Source organism: Triticum aestivum, chromosome 3D (genome assembly GCF_018294505.1).
Source record: "Triticum aestivum cultivar Chinese Spring chromosome 3D, IWGSC CS RefSeq v2.1, whole genome shotgun sequence".
NCBI lineage: Eukaryota > Viridiplantae > Streptophyta > Magnoliopsida > Poales > Poaceae > Triticum > Triticum aestivum.
This window is the reverse complement of record NC_057802.1, coordinates 183,149,048-183,160,470: the sequence shown is the minus strand read 5'-3', so window position 1 is coordinate 183,160,470 and position 11,423 is coordinate 183,149,048. Positions and strand designations below refer to the sequence as shown.

General features: G+C 46.7%; 2 protein-coding genes across 3 annotated transcripts; one reads left to right on the top strand and one right to left on the bottom strand.

Annotated features, from left to right (window-relative positions):
* Window positions 1-842: 842 nt before the first annotated feature.
* On the top strand, window positions 843-5,811 carry LOC123078179 (pyruvate kinase, cytosolic isozyme). Its single transcript, XM_044500590.1, has 3 exons — window positions 843-1,315; window positions 4,200-4,661; window positions 4,739-5,811. The coding sequence occupies exons 1-3, from the start codon at window positions 1,046-1,048 to the stop codon at window positions 5,546-5,548; spliced, it is 1,542 nt and encodes a 513-aa protein (XP_044356525.1). The 5' UTR covers window positions 843-1,045; the 3' UTR covers window positions 5,549-5,811.
* Window positions 5,812-5,946: 135 nt separating this feature from the next.
* On the bottom strand, window positions 5,947-8,001 carry LOC123078180 (E3 ubiquitin-protein ligase SIRP1). Of its 2 annotated transcripts, none has more exons than XM_044500592.1 (2): window positions 7,731-8,001; window positions 5,947-7,315 (listed from the first exon to the last, which is right to left on the bottom strand). In XM_044500592.1, exon 2 carries the CDS (start codon window positions 7,260-7,262, stop codon window positions 6,156-6,158), a length of 1,107 nt encoding a protein of 368 aa, XP_044356527.1. In that variant the 5' UTR covers window positions 7,263-7,315; window positions 7,731-8,001; the 3' UTR covers window positions 5,947-6,155. The 2 variants fall into 2 exon arrangements, with proteins under 2 accessions (XP_044356527.1, XP_044356526.1); XM_044500591.1 differs by lacking the exon at window positions 7,731-8,001 and adding an exon at window positions 7,405-7,722.
* Window positions 8,002-11,423: the final 3,422 nt, after the last annotated feature.

The window sequence follows — 11,423 nt, the reverse complement described above, 5'->3', positions numbered from 1 at the left end:
ACTCAATAATTTTCTCCCCTCGCCATGGATGGAACCGATTCTCCTAGCAAGTGGAGGCGTACCGTGGAGCGCGCAATAGTGCAATACATTATGCATACCACAGGAGTGGAGTGGCTTTTGGCGAAGGTCGCAAGGCAAGCGGCGTTACGGTGGAGCCCCTGACCTGCCGTTGTTTATGCGCATGTTTGTAGCTACGTGGCGGTTATGAACCGACAAAGGTGCAGTTTCGCTTTGCCCCTTCTCGTTCGTCCGTTCACCTGTTTCGGTTGAAGCTCTTCGTACATGTCTGTTACTCTACCAAATTTTGAAAACGACCGCGTTAGTTTTTTTTTGCGTGGAAGCTTTGCTTTGCTTTGTTGCCAATGCCTTCAGCATTTACAACTCGAAAAAAAAAGTTCGGCATTCTATAATTTCCCATCAATTCTTGGTAGAATGCACCCCGTACTACTCCCTTCATCCAGAAATACTTGTCATCAAAACGAATAAAAGGGGATGTATTTTGATGTATTTTTGTTTTAGATACATTCATTTTTGTCCATTTTGATGACAAGTATTTTCGGACGGAGGGAGTACATTCGCAATGCAATGCACGGTGTACGTATATAACACAAATACCTTTTTTTTTTTCAAGATGGGTGCTCAAAGCCGAATACAGCAAGGATACACCCTTAAAAGATGCTTGAATGGACACTCAGAAAAAAAAACTATTACTCGATGGCGCAGATTCAGCAGCACAAAACAACCCGTGGGCCCTGGCTGGCAGTGGTTTTGACCGGGGAGAGAGAGAGACCACCGGCCGCGCATTATTACTCACCCCGCCCCGCGCCCGTCCTTGGTCTTGGAGAGCAAGAAGAAGAGCACAGCAAAGCAAACACTTTCCCTCCTTTCCATCCCCCCTCCCCTCAATCAATCCGCCGACTGTTCCGTTTATTTAACCGAGCCGTCCCATTCTTGGAGAGCAAGAAGCACGCCACCACCTCGCCCCAAGAATCCCCACCCCTCCCCGCTCCCCCCGCCCGCGGACAGATCCGGCGACTGACAAGCCATGGTGTCCAACGGGGAGCTGTCGCAGCCGCAGGCGGGGGAGTACGGCCTCGCCGTGATGCGCCGCCGGCCCAAGACCAAGATCGTCTGCACGCTCGGTCCGGCCTCGCGCTCCGTCGACATGATCGAGAAGCTGCTGCGCGCCGGCATGTGCGTCGCCCGCTTCAACTTCTCCCACGGCTCCCACGACTACCACCAGGAGACGCTCGACAACCTGCACGCCGCCATGGAGCGCACGGGCATCCTCTGCGCCGTCATGCTCGACACCAAGGTCCCTCCCTTCTTTTGCTCCCCTTCTTTTGCTCCGCTCCGCGCCTCGCCGATCCGATCTGTCCCCGCCTTTTTGCTTGTTTAGTTTTCTTGCCTGCTCATGCTTGCTCTAGGTTTTCGGCTGATCTTGGGCATCTTTTCATCGTTGATTTATTTGTCCGATTAAAATTTGTAGATGGACTTGTAATAGCCAGGCTGCTGGCCTTGTCGTGGTGGGGGCGTGGGGGTGGGCTTGGTTGGGGTTCGCTCCAGTGTTTTCTCTACTAGTACTACTCCTACTTGATATGCCAGCGATTTGGCTATTTTTAGCCATTTTCAGGGGTTATTACTCGTCTTTGGTTATTGATCTTGTTTGTCGATGCGATCTCCCTGCAATTTTTTTTAGACTGCTGCTTCTGCATGTTACGACTATGGTAAATTTGCAGGCAATTAAAGCGACAGATTAGACACGATATTTTTGATATCCCAAGATCTAGCAATCAATTAAAGCCACAGATTGCACACGGTATTTTTGCATGCGAACTTTGCTACTAGTATCGAATGGGCCAGTGTAGTAGTAATGTAGTAGTAATACTCTGTAGCAGTATCCTGTATCCCCGAATTTCGATTCGCTAGATTGCAGTTGTCGATTTCATTTCCTTGTCGGCTGTGGTCCTCATGCTGCAACCAATGTTCCTGTGCGTCAATTTGTTTCGTTTGTTGTGGTATGCTTAATGCTTGTGACTGCCAATGGAAGAGTATGTATTATCCTAACCTCAGGCAACCAACTGAAATATGGACGAACTGCCAAAATGCTAATACAGTATAATTTCGAGTACTTTAACCTTTAACTAAGTTAGCACAAGAAGCCAAAGTGTAATATATATAGCTCCTTTTTTTCTCCTCACGTATTTGTTTGGACTTTGTAATGGTTTAGTAACGGCTCACGCTTCTGAAACAGTATTTTTTTTTTCAAGTTACAGCTCACGCTTTTTGTGAATCTACTGACAATTATTATGTTGCTGCTGCAACAAATTATATGAATGACGCGATTATAATTCTTAGATTCATTTTCTCTTCTATGTCACCCACACAAAGATGTCCAAATAGTATCTAACTATCACATCCGAGGGGTAAGTAATTTTGCATGATCGCTTAACTGATGTGCATTTTATTTTGTAGAATGTCCTGTTGCAGGAGTTGTCTGCAGAAGTAGCACAGTAAACTAGTACTCCCTCCGGGATATATGGATGTATCTAGAACTAAAAATACGTTTAGATACTGTATACATGAGATAGAATATGATACATCCATTTCTGCGACGAGTAATTCGGTACGGAGGGTGTTCTTGTTAGGAGCAAATATGAGCATATTTGGATGATGAAATGACTAAACCGTACTGTCAGAACTTATGATCTGAAACAAATATTAAGACATCCCCAAGTTAACTTCAGGTCCTTAGCAACTTTCAGTGGTTATTACTGTGTTTTTTGATGTTGTTATTATTGGACGTGATCTCTGATTTATTTGTTTGCTCCCTTGAACATTTTTTGCGTTCTGCTTTCTTTTTTGCTGCTTGTGTATGTCTTTTCTTTTGCGGGGTCAGTAGTGTTTTACTAGTATGGTAAATTTGCCAGCACTTCAGGCGACAGATGGCAGAAGATAATTTCTGGTATCAGAAGATCTAGCCATTAAATGTCTGCATTGACATATAGCTTGATTTGCACGTGGAGTTTTCAACTGAGTTGATCAATATGGAGCAATAATAGCCTAGCTGGATTTTGATTGGCTAGCTTGCTGTTGTAGAGTTTGTCGGCTTGTGGTCCTTGTTGTACAGCGAGAGTTTCTGACCATTAATGTGTTATGTTTTGTTCTGTTCTTTTTTGTAACACTGCCAATGGATAATTGTATGCTTCTCACATTGTGCTACCAACTAATATGTTTGAATCGCCAAAATGTTAATAGTATCATTTTGTGAACTTTATAACCTATAGCTCAGTTAAAAGAAGCCAAACTGTATTATATAGTTCCTTCTAATCCTCTTGTTTGTTTTGGCCTTGTAATGTTTTAGTAATGGCCCATGCTTTTAGAGCAGTATTTTTTTGGTTATCGCGACCATGTTTCTCATCTACTGACAATTATTATGCTGCAACAAAGTTTATGACTTGTGTGATTACAGTCTAGATTTTCTTCTCTTGCGGATCACCCACACAAAGATGTCCAGATAGTATCTATGTAACTGCCACATCCAAGGAGCAAGTAATTTTGCATTTGAATTTTATTTTAAATACCCAATTGGAGAAGTTGTCTGCAGAGACAGTTTACTAAACCTTCAGTTAGGATCAAATGCGAATGTATATTTGGATCACAAATGATTAAACTTAACTGGCACACACATAATCTGAAACAAACCTTACCGGGGTTAGTTGACCATATTCTCAATAATTTCACATTGCTAGCGGCTTTCTGGTATATATGTTTCTTCATCAAAGAAAAGCATATTGTAATGGAATTCCAGCAACCTAACATGAGGCTCAACCGTTTGTCGTCGCACACACTTGGTTCACATTACCCTTTTTTATCAAGGTGGGTAATGTATTTGAAAAAAAAATGTTATCATCATCATAGCAACATTTTGAATCCTTGTTTGGATGAAGAAAGCAGTATGTCTAAAACTATGACAGACCAAACATTGGATGTCAAATTTCTGTCTCCATGATCAGCTTGATAGTCACAGAAATTAAACACAAGTTATCTTGTTTGTTGTGTATGGATGTGTGTCAGTTATGAAATGATTATTTACCTCTTACGTGTCAAATGGAGAAGCACTTACCTCATTTTGTGTACACTTGTTTGCTTGATAAAAGCTTATTGATCAGATACTCATTGGTTTTCTACATTTCCAGGGTCCAGAGATCCGTACTGGATTTTTGAAAGATGGGAAGCCTATCCAGTTGAGAAAGGGCCAAGAAATTGTGATCTCCACAGATTATAGCATAAAGGGGGACGACAAGATGATATCGATGAGCTATAAGAAGCTAGCAGTTGATCTGAAGCCAGGCAGTGTCATATTATGCGCTGATGGTACCATCACTCTTACTGTGCTTCATTGTGACAAAGAGCAAGGTCTTGTTCGCTGCTGTTGTGAGAACACTGCTATGCTTGGTGAGAGGAAGAATGTCAATCTTCCAGGGGTCGTTGTTGATCTCCCAACACTCACTGAAAAGGACAAGGAGGATATCCTTCAATGGGGTGTCCCGAACAAGATTGACATGATTGCTTTGTCGTTTGTCCGCAAAGGTTCAGATCTTGTGGAGGTCAGGAAGGTACTTGGGGAGCATGCTAAGTCAATAATGCTGATGTCAAAGGTATGCCATTGTCTCTTTTGAGTATGCACTTCTGCACTTTCACCTAGCAGTTCATTACAATTAATTTGAATGTGCAGGTTGAGAACCAGGAAGGAGTAGCTAACTTTGACGATATCCTGGCACAGTCTGATGCTTTTATGGTGGCAAGAGGTGATTTGGGGATGGAAATTCCTGTAGAGAAGATCTTTTATGCACAGAAGGTGATGATTTTCAAGTGCAACATTCAGGGCAAGCCAGTTGTGACCGCAACTCAGATGTTGGAGTCTATGATCAAGTCTCCTCGCCCTACTCGAGCTGAAGCAACCGATGTTGCCAATGCAGTTCTTGATGGCACTGACTGTGTCATGCTCAGTGGTGAGACAGCTGCTGGAGCTTATCCAGAACTGGCAGTGCAAACTATGGCCAAGATCTGCTTGCAGGCCGAGTCATGTGTGGACTATTCTGCTGTTTTTAAGTCAATCATGTCATCAGCCCCAATTCCCATGAGCCCATTGGAGAGCCTTGCCTCATCAGCTGTCCGCACAGCGAACTCAGCCAAGGCGACGCTTATCTTGGTACTGACCAGGGGAGGAACAACTGCAAGGCTTGTAGCCAAGTATAGGCCATCCATGCCGATACTGTCTGTCGTGGTTCCTGAGCTCAAGACGGTCGAGTTTGACTGGATCTGCAGCGACGAGGGGCCTGCCAGGCAAAGCCTTATCGTGAGGGGTGTGATCCCTATGCTGAGTGCTGGCACTGCCAAGGCGTTTGACAGCGAAGCCACGGAAGAGGCGCTGAGGTTTGCCATGAAGAACGCCAAGGAGATGGGGCTTTGCAACGCTGGTGAGTCCATTGTGGCCCTTCACCGCATCGGGAATGCATCTGTCATCAAGCTCTTGACCGTGTAAGCTAGTGGCAGCGACAATGCAACACCATTTTGCCCGGGGATTTTCCTTTTTTTGCGAGGCTACGCATACCCACAGTTTTTTGCTGCCAAGATTACGGCAGTGCAACCTGGTTAAAACTTTGTGTTATCAAGTTGTGGCTGTTTATTCTTTATGAGAGGGGTTAGCCATGGAAACACCAAAACTATTATCGCAGCAGCTTGTTTTGCTACTACTACTATAACTTGTATGCAACGATTGAACTACCTGATAGTTGCTTCACTTCATCTGTTTGCCTGTTGTTTGCGTTATATTTCTAACATGCTAGTTTATCTCAAGATGGTGAAGGATGATTGTTATACAATAAAAGCGTTTGGTCAATTTTGCCCAGACTTCTCAATTTTGCCCAGATTACCGTCGTGTAGAGTTTGAAAACTGATGAACATCAGTCATATATTTGACAAAATGTATCAAATTTAAACTGTACAACCCTTGTTTTTTCTTTTTAAATTACACCCAAATGACCGATTCACACGAAGAGACAGGAGAAAAGCTCCAAGTTTTAGCGCAGCAGCAAACCCTTGCGTTCGTGGTAGGTATGACAATGGCATCCGAACGGAGCAGAGCAGATTTAGTCCTCAAAGTGCCGCGAGCTGCCGCCGGAAGTGGAAGTGGAGGATGGTGATGCCGCCTGCGGGGAGAAGAGGCTGTTGAGCCACTGTATGGACGCCGGCAGCCGGCTCGCGTTTCCTTCACCCTCCACATCGCCGTCTTGGCGCTCCACGGCCGCATTGCCCGCTGCCTCATCGCCACTCTCATTGCCATGACCATCCACATTGTCGTTCACCTCAGCACTGACATAGGTGACGTAGGTGGTGGTGGTGCTGCTACTCCCACTGCCGCTGCCGCATGAGCTCTTTGGGTCGTCGTCGGCGGGCAGCTGGAACCGGCAGACCGGGCAGGAGCTGTGCATCTCCAGCCACGGCACGATGCACTGGGAGTGGAACCTGTGCCTGCAGGGCAGCTCCCGGGCGCGCTCGCCGCACGCGTAGTCCTCCAGGCACACCGCACAGCTCGCCGCGTCCTCCTCGTTGCACCCACCCACCACCTCCACGGTTGGCAGCGCCTCCACGGCGCCCTTCTTTGCCGGCGGCGTGCCCTGCCGGCCCGCGTCGCTGTCGGCCAGCTGCTGCATCAGGGCGTCCAGCCCGGGCCCAAGAAAGTAGTCCCCCAGCGCCATGCCGTGCTCCCCGAGGGGGGCGGCCGCGAAGATGCTCCGGCCGAATGGGCTGTAGTGCTCTGTCTCGAGGCCGCCACCGTTGCCGAGGGCGGCCGCGGACTCAAGGCGCTGCAGCTGGCGCTCCCGGATCGCCTGCAGGAGCCGCAGGAATGCGGTGGCGCGCCGCCGGCGTCGCGAGAAGTCGACGTTGTCCAGCTCGTCCTCTGCGGCGGCCACGGCGTCCACAGTGCGGCGGTTGCTGCGACGGCGCCGGACGGGGTCGCCGACCATGCTGTCGATGATGGGGGCCCAGATGGAGATGGCGTTGTCGGCGCTAGGGCTGGCGTGGGCGTGGCCGGTGCCGGTGGCGACGCTGCTGCGGGCGGTCTCCATCTCCTCGAGGAAGCCGCTGCCGCAATACGGGCACTTGATCTCCACCCCGGCGTCCGCGGCCACGGGGCTGACCGCCGCGGCGCACATGTGGCACCAGTACCTCCGGGCGACCACCAGCTCCCCCATTGCTGTCGATCTCTCCCCCGTCAATGGAGCAGCTCTAATTCTTGGATTTGGCACTGATGAATCAATCAGGAAGGGGAAGATTAGAGCTCCACACCAGGAATGGCCAAGAATCTGAAGAATCGGAAGCCAATGCAGCACCAACTTTTGATGGATTCATGGAATCATCATGTTCTCCACACGTAGAATACAAGCTAGCTAACCACATGAGATTGCCTTTTTGTTTTTGTCATCGAATCGAATCGAATGATGGGAGGGATGCACATCTTTCTTTCCAGGCTCCAAAAACAACATCTACCCAACAATCTCATCAAGAACCAAATGCAAAGCCGGGAGAGACAGAATCAATTCACAATCTCGCAGAAAACCAACCAAATCGGAGGAGAATGATGAACAGAGAAGCAATCAATTCACATGCTGAATCTTAAAAGCATCCATGGATTGCTGGATGGTTGAAGGAAGAATGATCACCTTGGGCAGGGCATGTGGGGGGAGAGAACAAGGCCAGAGGGGGGCTGGCCTGTCCACCTCCTCTATATTAGCAGTACCCTTTCCTTGGGTTAATCGCTGTGGGCTCCTAATATATAGATACACGTTTACAGGGAGTGATTAAAGGCTTTGCTTGCTCAATTATTGCCTGGGGATGGGGATGCTCTGGCATTTCTAATTTTAAACCGCCTTATTTCTCCATAAAACAAACTTCCCTCCATCTGCTCTATTTCTTCTGCGCCGCTAAAAGTTCGGTGGCGTAGCACCTGCTTTGGTTTTCCATCCAACCAGATATAGGACATCCCAAAGGCTCAAGGAAAACATTTTATTTTAGAAAGAAAAAGAGTTGCGAGAGCGACAACGGAGAACGCTCCTTGTACGATCATGAAGCATGACCATGTGCGTGTCCTCGGGACACCATGACGCCTTAAAGTAGTGGGTACCATCTCAGCAAACATCTGTTATATTTTTTTATAGATTTAAATAGATTATTCTTTGATTTTTTCGGGCTACCATCATTCCCAAAAAATGGAGAGTATTTCTTGGCTTGCATGTTGAGGTCGGCTGAATGTGAGGGTATACATGGTCAAGAAGAACCGGAGGAACATTTATCACTGCTTCTGTGATTTGTGCGTGGCAACTGAATCGGTGGATGCCCTCAATGTGTATGCTCATCGTTAGGGTTTCTGTTTCTCACCCCTATCCCTTGGCGGTTAGGGAAAACTCTTCCGTTCATGCTTCGTCGGCGAACCCGTGGATTCGCCTCCCCTTTGCATGTCGCTCCGGCAGCCTGTGACGGAAGGGGAATCCTGATGCATTCGATTCGGTTAGTAATTTAGGCTAGGGTTTTAGTCATCGCAGGTGCAACGCTCGGGTAGATGGCGACGCTTCTTCTTCGAGTTTGTCTTTCAGGCTTCGATCCGAGTGCGTTCATCCAGACGTAGTCGACGAAGCTCCAGCATATATTCCCGATATCTCCTTGGGGCCGTGAGGTTAGGGTTTCTCATAGTGTGACGCCATTTGGTTTTAGATGCTTCAGATTTATTCAAGGATTCAACAACGGCGATTGCGGCTCCATGGCGCTGGTTCTTAGGGGTACGTCCACGAAGACTTCCCAGCTATTATCCCCAAGGTCAAACCGTCATCAATAGGGGAACAACGACATCAACGCTTCAACGACTCATTCTTCTGAAGGTAGTGGTCGTTCGGTGGTCTCGGAATCTCGATGTAATTATTATTATGTTTGAGATGTTTTGTATTTCCGATGAACTTTGATAATAGATCTGAATCATTTTCGCAAAAAACCAGAACTAATGGATCACCTAATTCTAAGGTGTTCTTCGGCCCACTAAATCTGTAAATTGAATGTCTTAGGGCATCTCTAGCCCATCCCTTAAAATGTTTTTAATGGAGCAAAACAAGCAACTAACCGCATCTAACCAAACCCTTATACATTTAGAGGAGCAAATATTTAAGGAGTTATCCCAAAAAAAGGCAGCCCAACTCTCTCAAATATACTCGATCGGAGGCACCTCCTAGGATAAATTTCGGCTGCTCCCCCGCCCGCTTGAGGCGCCATGATGCGGAGCATCCTACGAACATCACCATGTCAAGAGTCCGTTCAGCAAGTGACACATGCAGCATCTACTTCACATACATAAAGGTGGATCATCTCCTTTACACGTGTTCACTTGACCCCTTCGAGAATGGTATACTATTTGACACTCCTCTCATGTGCATGCATAGGTTTTACCTAAGAATCATGGATGACGAGGAGGAGTGCAAGAGCCAAGAAACAACTACACCATCCACGAAGGAAGCATGGAAGCGACGATGGAAGAAGACAGAGTTGCGGAAGTTACAACGACCGGACATTCGGACCATGGTCGGACATACGACGCCCGTGTAGAAGAGGAACAGAAGAGCTTTAGTGGCCGGACATACGGATGACCCCCGAACATCCGGCGCCTCCTCCAATATCCGGACAAAGGAGTCTAGAGAAGAGGCTGACTCAGACCACCACCTGGTCGGACATCCGATGCCTCAAGTCGGGTTGGACATCCGGCGCCTGTAACGCAGCCACGAGCAAGATGCCATATAACCTGTCTCTCTTACCCGCCCACTTGCTCATCTACCACCTCTCCCATGGAGATCAAGACCTCCGTGTGAGAAGACCCCCTAGTGGGTATCAAGACCCCTTTCTAGGGAAGATCCATCTTAGATTCAAGACCTCATCTCCTTCATAGGATTTGGGATGAACTCTACCTTGTATCTTTGTTCCCTTTGTTGTTCATGTACCTTCGTGGATCTTGTGTGGATGTGAGTCTAGTGATGTTTGATTGGACCTGTTCTTGAATGTTCATCTTATGATTTCTCCCCGTTCTTCCCCGTGTTCTTCGTGTTCTTTGTGGTTTTCCCCTCCAATTCGTGCAAGATCACTAGCAAGGGCTTGGCCCTACATCATCTTGGATCAGAGCTTTGGTTGACACGAATTTGGAGTCCCCACCTCCGTTTTCTAGCCTATTGCTTGATTTCGTCCCAATTCGAAAATCACCACCAAAAATAGCCTCACCAATTTTTTTTGCATTTTGTGATCCATGATTTTGGTGTTTGACAAGTGGATCTTGGCTTTCCCCACCCACCACGAAATCCATCCAAAATTTTCTTTTCCCCATCAATTTTGACCCCTAAATCACAAAATTCCGCCCCCAAATCAAGTTTGAGATCCAAATTGCGATGCAAGATTTGTGGTCCGGACAACCGGGGGGCCACACATCCGGGCCAACGGGCCGGACATCCGACACCTAGAGCACCAAAACGGGCACGGTACTTGCCGGGGGATTGATTCTGAGCTATGCGTTCGTGGAGGTACATCGTACTGGTGCGCCCACTGTCCGAATGGGCCTCCCATGCTCTTATTGCCACTTGTTTGTTGTTAGTATAACGCCAGCGGTAAAGTCAAGCAATGCTACTTCTAAAGTGATGCCACATTTAACTAATGCCGCACTGAGTCTAATGCCACTGATAAATTTAAGCAATGCCATTTCATGTCACTGGATTATTTCAGGGTTAGCTGTTGGTTGTGTATGTATTAAAGATTTTTCAGCTAAGGCATTCTAATACTGTTGCACAGCCAGTATACCAACGATGAAATTTGTTACTACCTTCAGATTTTTGCACTGTTAATGCTTATAGATTACATACCTCACTTTCATGAGATAAGTCAATTTTTTTTGTACAGTGTCACAAAAATAACAAGGCGCTGATGTCATTTTATTTTGGTTAAACTGCACAAAAAATTATGAAGACAAGAGGAAAGGTCAAGAGTGGGCACCTCCTCCTCCGGCTGTTCTCTTGATCCATTCGATCAAGTTTTTATGTTTGATCGATTATCAAGATTGGGATAGCAATTTTGAGGTCCCCTTGAGTTCGAAATGATATTTACCTTGAAGGTACATGGTTTGCAATTTTTTTATAGTGGCATTAGTTAATAATGCTAGTTACCTTCAGACTTTTGTATTTGGTTTAATGCTCTTGCACAGCTAGTATACCAATGCTGAAACTTGTTACCTTTACATTTTGTATTGTTAATGCTTATAGAAATCTTCCAGTGCTAGCTTATGTAAATCTGTTCGGTAAAACCATTGTACTGTACCCCGTAATAAAAATTTACTC